We start from the raw sequence: 9,130 nt of genomic DNA, 5'->3' as shown, positions 1-9,130 counted from the left end.
AACTTGGGTTGGCACGCCGAAAGATGGTGGATTTGGTGGGGCTAGCGGCGAGTATCATGGAGATCCAATCAAGGACACGACGCATGTTCTTGATGAACCTTGGCAGGCACCCTATTGGAAGGGTAATTCATCAGACCTCCATTGCTAACGATCTTCTTTCGAGCTGCAGTAGTGTGGTAACAGAAGTAAAGATAGAGGGGGGAAATGAGGGAGAAGTAAGAGGCTCTTGTACAATGAAGAGAAGCATCATATCGGGTGAGTCTTACAAAAGGAGTGATGACACAATTTCCTGAATTGGGATGAAACTACATATATGCACGTATATATACAGTTGCCGGTACGGCCAGGGGCGTTCAGTGTCGATTGGCAATCTATCAGTACTCAGCTCCTCAACTAGAACAATGACATCGTGACCAGTTTGGTTGATTATATCAATGAATGAAGTTGATCCATGTTTGTTAACTCTTGACAAATTTTTTTACAATCAACCTTAATTTCACTGCCTCAGAAATCTACAACCTCTTGTCGGTGTAAGCTCATTGGTACAATCTACCGTCTCACGAAACATTTACCTCATTACATCTTAAGCTCGTTCATCACAATGAACTCTAAAATGTATGATACTGCGAACCTAATCCATATGAAGAGGGTTGAAGAAAGGAGCATATGCTTTGGATTTCACGATCGTACTGCCTATTCGAAATTTCTCTAAGCGCAACTTTGTTGTATCTGGAGATCCAAAATGCCTGATCGATCTATCCATGGATCAATGCATCTGGCTATCGGCACCAGAGGCGGTGTCTTGTCGAGATTAAGGAATGCATTAGCTTTGCTTGCACCATGAGAACTTTTGAGAAAATTAAATACGCAGTAAGAAAAACAAACACAGATTATTCATATACATTAAGAAAAACAAACACAGATTTTCATATACATCACATGCATGCGAATCCATTTTGTTCTTGCCAACCAGCAGCTCAATGGAGGATATCAGTCCATGCATCTCTTCCGCACCCTCACGGGAAGCCCACCCTTCATCCTCAGCGTCAATGACAGCTGGTGCTCGCGGGTCGCGTCTTGCCCCAGCACGTCGATCTCGAACCTCTCCAGCACGGAGGCGGCAATCGACTTCATCTGGATGAACGCCATGTCCTTCCCGAGGCACATCCTCGGGCCCGCGTGGAAAACTGGGTACTTGAACGGGCTCTCCGTCCGGCACAACCCGCTCTCGTCAATCCACCTCTCGGGGACAAACTCGTGGCAGTTCTCACCCCATATCCCATCCATCCTTCCCATTGCGTGCGTGTCATACGAAAGGAACCAGCCCTTCCCAATGAAGGTCCCGTCCGGCAAGACGTCGTCCTCCAGGCAGGCCTTTGTGTCCACCGGCACAGGCGGATACAACCGCATCGCCTCCGAGATGGCCGCGTGCAGGTAGTGCATGTCCCTCAGTTCATGCATACTGTACGGGTCGCCAGAACTCTTCCCGTTTTGCTTCCGGATTTTCTCGAGCTCGCTCAAGATCTTCCGCTCCACTTCCGGGTGGAGCGAGAGCAGCCAGAAGAACCAGGTCAGAGCCGACGACGTGGTGTCGCGCCCCGCGAGGATGAAGCTGATCACGATGTCTCGGAGGAACTCGGTCGAGGCAGAGCCATTCTCATAGACCTGGCGATCCGCACGTAGTCAGATCAAATTCGATTTAACAAGTTCGCGCTAATTTCATCAACCGGGCAGCTCTTTCGTCGATCAAGCAAGCTAGATCGCAGCTTGATTTTCGAATTCGATAACGACGGCTTATGTTGGTGTTTGACATTATGTGAAATGCCACGATAAAACGTATAGAAAATATCCAATGAACTATAGAAAAGTAACAAAATTTGTGAACGAAACGTATCGTGTCAAGATCGAGCAGGCTTACGCTTTCGTGGCCGATGAATCGCGAGAGCAAATCCTCGTCGTGAGCCTCCCTGCTCTCTTCCATCCGCGACCGTATGATGTCCTCCGCGAACTCGTGGACGGTCGCGATCGACTCCCTCAGCCGGCGCTCCGACCCCACGTTGAGCCGCCTCTTGAACACCCACAGCAGCGGGAAGGCGGACAAGAACCGCTCGGAGCTGATCCTCGCGGCCTCCTCGAACGCCCGCATGAACTCCTCCTCGCCGGTGCCGTCGCCGACGAGGCACCCGGGGTCGACGTTGAAGGCGAGCTTGCATATGTTGTCGAACGCGAAGCGCTCGAGCAGGTCCTGCAGGTCCAGGACGCGGCCCGCCGCCTCGGCCCGGGACAGGATCGGGACCAGCCGCGACTCAATCTCCACGGTCACGTTGTGCATGACGAATTGCCTCAGCGACCGGGTGTTGAACTCGTAGCTCGCCGTCTTGCGCTGGACCCGCCAGAGCTCGCCGTCGGAGTTGAAGATCCCCTCGCCGAGGAAGTCGCGGAGGAGGGCGATGAACATGTCGCCCTTCGGGTAGTTCTCGAAGTGGGTCTTGAGCGCGTGCTCCACGACGGCGGGGTTCGCGGTGATGACGCCGCGGACGCCGCCGGGGCGCCAGAAGACGACGGTATTGGTGGGGGCGGAGCGGAGGACGCCGGCCATCCAGTCGAGGAAGCGGTGGCGGTTCCAGAGGAAGTCCGGCAGGACTCCGACGACGGGGTAGAGGCGGAAGCCGGGGGTCTTGGTGTGCTTGATGTGGGAAGGTGGCCGGAAGACGGAGAGGTAGAGGTAGAGGAAGATGGAGAGGAGGAGAACGGACTGGAGAGAGAAGAATTCCATGGCTGGAGCTCCGAGCAATACAGAGAGAGAGAGAGAGATACGATATAGGGCTTAGGAGATATTTAAGAGGTGATCTTGCTGTGGCCCATCTAGTCTTTTCTTCTGTTATTTTATAATTTTTTTTATCAAATTATATATCTATTCACAAAATAATTCATTTCTTTCGTAAAAAATGAATAATTTGAAATTTTTTCCTACCATCTGCCAAAATATTAAAGATTAAATTATTATTGATAAAGAAGTTTTTTTAATTAATTAATTATTTCAAGCGATATAAGTCATTATTTTTTGGAAAAATTTCAAATAAGGACCTATAATGCCTTCTCAAAAGAGAATTTGAAGTGAAATTTGTCTCAAATAAGGACTCAAAGTGCTTTCATTTTCTCAAAAGAGGACCTAGAGTGGAGTTTGTATCAAATAAAGGACCCAAAGTGATCATTTAGTCTCAAAGAAGGACCTCATTTGCCGGCCGGTGAATAAATGCATCTTCGATGCATATTCCGGTAGCTTGATTAGGGATATTTTTGTCCTTTTTTTAAAAAAAATTTTAAGTTGTCCTGTTCTTTATTATTTTTTTTTGGGTCAATGGTGGCACTATTCATCATCTTTTTCGTCCCATATTCGTCTTCTTCTCAAGAACATCGGACTTGGAAAGGGCCAGTGAGCACTGGCCATTGGTGAGGATCGGCGAGGTTGGACGCCCATCATTGGCAGTAGGCGAGGCCCATCAATCCCTTGTCGGCCATGGGCGAGGGCTTGTAGGCCAACCCTCGTTAGATCTGGCGATGGTGGCCTCGGTTGCGACTGGCGAGGGTCGTTGAGCCCTCGGGCAATAGGTGAGGGCTTGCAAGCCCTTATTAATGGCCGGTGAGGTGGGTGAGCTCTCATCTAGGGCCGGCGAGGGGTGACCTCGCTGATGGTCGTGAGGGGCGACCACCCCCACCTCCGCCCGTTGCTCAACCAACAACCTCGTCTTCTAATAAGACTACGACTGGGATGCTCGCGTCGCTTTCTTCATCCCTTCCTCCCACCACCGCTCCTAGATCAATGACTTCTTTGGCTACCCCTTTTGCCCTCGAGGACCTTCTTAAAGGGCCTCAATTTGGACGGCCCCCCTCCCCCATGGCCAACGAGGGCTCGATGGCCCTTGCCCATTGTCAGTGATGAGCGTGGAGCCCTCGCTTGCTGCCGGCGATGGGCGTGGAGCCCTTGCTCGTTGTTGGCGGTGGGTGTCGAGCTCTCATCGACCCTTACCAGCAGCTGGCGCTCGCTGGCCTTTCCCCAAGTCCGATATTCTTGATTTGGGTAAGAAGAAGTGAACAAGGAAAAGTGCAATTGTTTATCCAGCGGTTGCTTTGATTCCTTGTTAAGTTAGTTTATAAACGGTGGAAGGATACAATGGATGAAGTCGCCAATTCCCTTATTTTTCTCACTTCATAACGCGCGCACGAGATTTTCCACCATCCGCTTTGGTTGACTTCAGTATTTTCAAATATATCTCAACGTTAAAAATATAACGTTGCGTGTCATTATAAAATTTTTTATCTCAACGTTGCGTGTCATTATAAAAAAATTTGTCTGCATTAATTTTTCAAGGTTATTTTTTTCCCTGTTCTTGTTTCCATTTCGAAGAAGCTTAGCTCCAAAGCAATTTTCTAATCAAACGATAGGAAAGATCTCCCGTCAATTGAATTTTCAAATGGGTAACCCCATTCCCGGTTGTTTCGTGGAAGGTACGAAGCCGGGGCTTTTCGAGCTTTGGGAAATTTGAGGAGTGCCCGGCTCCATTCGTTCTTAAAAGAGGAACGGTTCGATCGCAATGATTTCTTTCTGAATTGACAAAAGAAGGACCTTAAAAGTGCTAGCCCCTAAAATGTCTGAGTGAAAAAGGTAGAAAAGGAATTATCTCCAAGCGCGCACTTGGTCTGATTGTAGCCAAGAAAACAACAGTCCCCACCTGGTGTAGTCGGGACAAGAACCTTCGACCTAAGACGGTATGTGTACCCGGTCTTGCTGAACGAGGCTCTGGAGCCCAAATTCCACGCCTTTACTTTTTTTAATCAAACCTCCTAGATCACTGCAGAATAAGCGGACGGGAAAAGGATTTCTATATGGGAGCCCTCGGAGAGCAGCGCGACGGAGATGGAAAACCAACTCTATATCGACCAACGAGAAATGGGTGGAAGAAAGCAACACTAAAGAAGTGAAAGTGGAGTGAAAAAGAGAAAAGAAAAAAGAGTAATATTAAATGGACGCGCGCTTACGATATAACGATAAAAGAGATAATTATAGAAAAGCATCACCATCTTTGTGACATCCCGATTTTTCCAATTCTATTTTCAATAAATTGAGATGGGCATTTCATTGGCACCCATATAGTTCTTTTCCTTGAGTCAGCCACTCATGTGAAAACTAGTTTATCAGGTGAAGTCGTTAAGAGATTCTAATGCATCAGACTCAATAATTTGACCAGGAAGCGACTTTTCGACCGAGCTAATCTGTAAGGGTCATTACGGCACAATTAAAAATCGATTAGAGATCAGAGATAGGCCGACTCGACAGAGGCATGTGCTTAAGTGTGGGTGATTCCACCGGATCACACAATCGATCGGCACTGGACCGACTTTTCTGTCGATTGGGTACCCAAAGTCCGTGTTTGAAACCTTGAGATTATCCTGACAACCGAGAGTCGCCAATGTGTCAAAGATGTACATTGTAGCTTGATCGACCACAGGTCAAATGCACGCAAATTTCTAAAAGCTACTCGGTAGATTAGGACGCGCTAATATCGTGCTAGAGTGAAATCAACTGTGAAATTGAGATCGAATTCAGAAATTGGAAGTCTGGGCGTGTCACAAATTATTTTAGGAATATTAACTCATCTTTGGAAGATTTTTCATGTAATCAGAGTTTTTCAGCAATTAAATCAGAGAATGGCTAATTTGGCTTGAGAAATTAGTAGGCCCGCTTTTGGCCGTGCTTTTGGGACTTAAGTTGGTTCTATGGATAAGTGAAGATGTGGATTGAAGTGTGGTGACATTGGATTAATTTATGGACTTCAATTTGATTCAATTGGAAGGGAATCGAGTGGAATTGAAGAAGTTATTGTACAAGATTTTATGCCTCGACGGAAAATGGAATTGGACCCATTGAAGATTGTTGTGGGAGATTTGAATTTAGTGGAAGGTGATGTCACATGAGGTCATGGTGGGCCATTTTTGTTGGATTAAAGAAAAAGAAAAAGAAAATGGAATGGTCCCATTTCTCTCTCTCTCTCCTTCTTCTCTCTCCTTCCTCTCCCTCTCTCGTCGATTTCCCCCTTCATCTCTGCTGTGCGAAGACCGGAAAATGGAGGAAGGAACCGAGTAGCCGTGGCCGTCGCACGCCACCAGCTGGAGCCTTGCCTCCACCCGTCGCCGTTCGTCGCCGTGACGCCGTCCTAGCGCGCAGTGCTGCTCGCGCGTCTCAGCCCCCTCACGTCGTCGCCCCTGCTTCAGCCGAGATCCAGCAGCTTCTTCGAGTAGCTCAGGCCATCACTGGAGCTCCCTCCGCTGCCGTACACCTCCACCTAGCCCTTGCCGCCCTTGCTCGCCCCAACCGAACTCGGATCCGCCCCTTTCTCGGCCTCAACTAGCAGCGGACAGCAGCTGGAAAAATGGGTATGGCAGCAGACATTTGGCCCATTTTAGCCGGCTTCCCAGCCCGGATGCTCGGCCCCCTTGAGAAAAGTCGATCCCCTCGGGGTCCCCGTCGTTTTGGTCCTCTCGGTTCGTTAATCGGGTGAGTTTAGCTCACTAAATCTTGATTAGATGGTTAATGATGCCCTAAGTGTGCTTAGTCTAAGTTAAGTAAGCTTAGGTGGTTAGTTTAGTTTATTTAATTTTGATTTAGATTAAGATATTTGTTTAATTTAAAGCATGTTTAATTAAAGGCTAAGAGAGTTTATTTAATAATAAACCTTGATGTGACATAATAGGGTTTTATTTTTGATTTACTTAAATGTTTCAAAATTCTGGAATTTTTAATAATATATTATATTACGAAATTATTAAAATAATATTATTTATAAAAAAACTGAAAAATTATTTTTGTCTCCGATTGCTAAGAATTTCGTGCCGATTGCCGCTGTATATTTAGAATTTGAATTTGATGATTGATTGTGGTAAATGGAGTGTGGTTGCGATAAATAAGGATTCTTTTTATAAAATCCCAAGTGTCAAAATTTAATGGAAGAACAACCGTATTTGACAACTTATTAAAGGTTGTGCCTAGTGGGGCCGTGATTGACCAACTATTAGAGGTCGTGCCTAGTGGGGCCATGATTGACCATCTATTAGAGGTCGTGCCCAATAAGGCCGTGATTGACCACCTATTAGAGGTCGTGCCCATCGGGCTGAGATTTACCACTTAATTAAAGGTCGTACCGAGTGGGGCCGTGATTGCCACTGGTTGTTAAACCTTCCTATAGGATCGTGATTGGAAGCAGTGATTGATTTGTTAGAATGACATGTAATCGGTTGAGTCGATTGATCGCTGAGACGATCCAAGTGGTTGAATTGTTATGATAATGTGATTGTGCCATAGTTGTTTGGTTATCATAATTGCACGTGGTTGAATTATATAAAGGGTGCGTTTGGATGGGCATTTAGAAAGCCCATTCAGCCCCCAAAGCCCCTTCATCCAAAATAAGGGTGTTTGGCAACCAATCTCAAAGAGCTTTCAAATGAAAGTTAGTCCTTGGAAATGCTGAAAACATTTTTTTTCTTCCTAAACTACCCTCATCAAATTTTCATATTTTCGTTATTATCCCTGTATTTATTTATTTTTTAAGTGAAAAAGGAGTAGGCCTTCGCCGGACCGGCGAAGGGCAACGGCCGCCGGCGAGCCAGATTTGGCGCCAGTGGCTGTCGGCTAAGGTCGCCTGAGGTCGGGCGACCTCCGGCGAGGGTCGCGCGACCCAGTCAAGGGCCGCCGGACGACCAAGGTCACTCGACCCAGGGGCCGCGCGACCCGGGCGACCGCCGCCCGGGTCTCGCGGCCGCAGTGGCCCTTGCCGTCGTGCGACCCTCGCGAGACCCGGGCGGCGGTCGCCGGGTCGCGCGGCCTTTAGCCGGGTCGAGCGACCCTCGCCGGGATCGCCCGAGGTCGGGCGACCTCCGGCGGCCCTCGGCTGGGTTCGCGCGACCCTCGCCGGGGGTCGCGCGACCTCGGGCGACCTCAGCAGACGGCACCAGATCTGGCTTGCCGGTGGCCGCAGCCCTTTGCCGATCCGGCGAAGGGTTTAGCTGAATTTTCAAAAAAAAAAAGAAAAAAAATAATACCCATCAAAGCCCCTTGTGAAAGTTTTTTTTACCAAATGCACATTCAGCTCAAAGTCCATTTGCAATTTTTTTTACTAAACACAACTGCATTTTTCCCAAGTAGCTTTGGGCTTTTAGCATTTGCATTGGACTCAAAGCCCATTGCAAATGCTGAACCAAACGCACCCAAACTGTGCTAACCTGCAGATGAAAACTAATGCGGGGTAAGTCTTCTATGTGATGTGGCTAGGCCACCCGGGGCGTATTTTCTTTCTAATAGGGGTTTAGGGGGTTGAACTTGCTGAGACAATGTCTCATCTCGGTCGTGGGATTAAAATTTCAGGTCCTTGGTGGACGGAGCGGGCAGATAACATTGGTTGGCCTTGAGGAGTTGCAGAGGTGAAGTCATAAGGATTGGAGAACATGTCCGACTTGTAGGTCGTAGGACAATTCCTTTTTAAGAGCCGGTCTTTGTAGACGTTTTGGCCGTAGACCTCTGTTTGTAATTCCGTTGGTTTATGTAAGTGATTGGTTGTGAATTTGCTTCATGCTTTTCTATCCCGTATTTCATTGTCAGGGGTTTTATAATACGTTCTGCTTGCGCAATAATAAATGAATGGGGTCGGCGACACTACTTGGGAATGTCGCATTTGCATGACCATGGTGGGATGTTGGCGCGCTCGAGGTTCGGGGTGTGACAATCTTTGCTTTACTGTATCAAATGGGTCATCACATTTCAAAGCCCACTCCAACTTACTAAAAAGGCTAGTTTCTTCTCTACTTTTTAAAAAAGAAAAAAAGAAAAAAAAAAGGCTAGTTTCTCCTTATACGCATGTCTGAGCGGCATGACACAAGAATGCTCGAACCTTGAGTTGGTGCTGGTTTCCCCTCATACACACTTCTCAGTAGTATGACATAAGAACAATCGAGGCTTGAGCCGGCGCCACCATCGTCATTGGCCTTAGATCGGAAAAAGCTTAATCAATCGGATTTCAAAGTAGAGTATTTGACATGAAGAGTAAATCTAAAGATGGTATTTGTTAAATTTTTTTTT

General features: G+C 47.4%; 1 protein-coding gene across 1 annotated transcript; it reads right to left on the bottom strand.

Annotated features, from left to right (window-relative positions):
• Nucleotides 1-875: 875 nt before the first annotated feature.
• On the bottom strand, nucleotides 876-2,814 carry LOC104443790 (cytochrome P450 94A2). Its single transcript, XM_010057318.3, has 2 exons — nucleotides 1,919-2,814; nucleotides 876-1,665 (listed from the first exon to the last, which is right to left on the bottom strand). The coding sequence occupies exons 1-2, from the start codon at nucleotides 2,774-2,776 to the stop codon at nucleotides 991-993; spliced, it is 1,533 nt and encodes a 510-aa protein (XP_010055620.1). The 5' UTR covers nucleotides 2,777-2,814; the 3' UTR covers nucleotides 876-990.
• Nucleotides 2,815-9,130: the final 6,316 nt, after the last annotated feature.

This window comes from Eucalyptus grandis, chromosome 1 (assembly GCF_016545825.1).
Source record: "Eucalyptus grandis isolate ANBG69807.140 chromosome 1, ASM1654582v1, whole genome shotgun sequence".
NCBI classification, from domain to species: Eukaryota; Viridiplantae; Streptophyta; class Magnoliopsida; order Myrtales; family Myrtaceae; genus Eucalyptus; species Eucalyptus grandis.
This window is presented reverse-complemented; position numbering and strand designations above follow the sequence as displayed.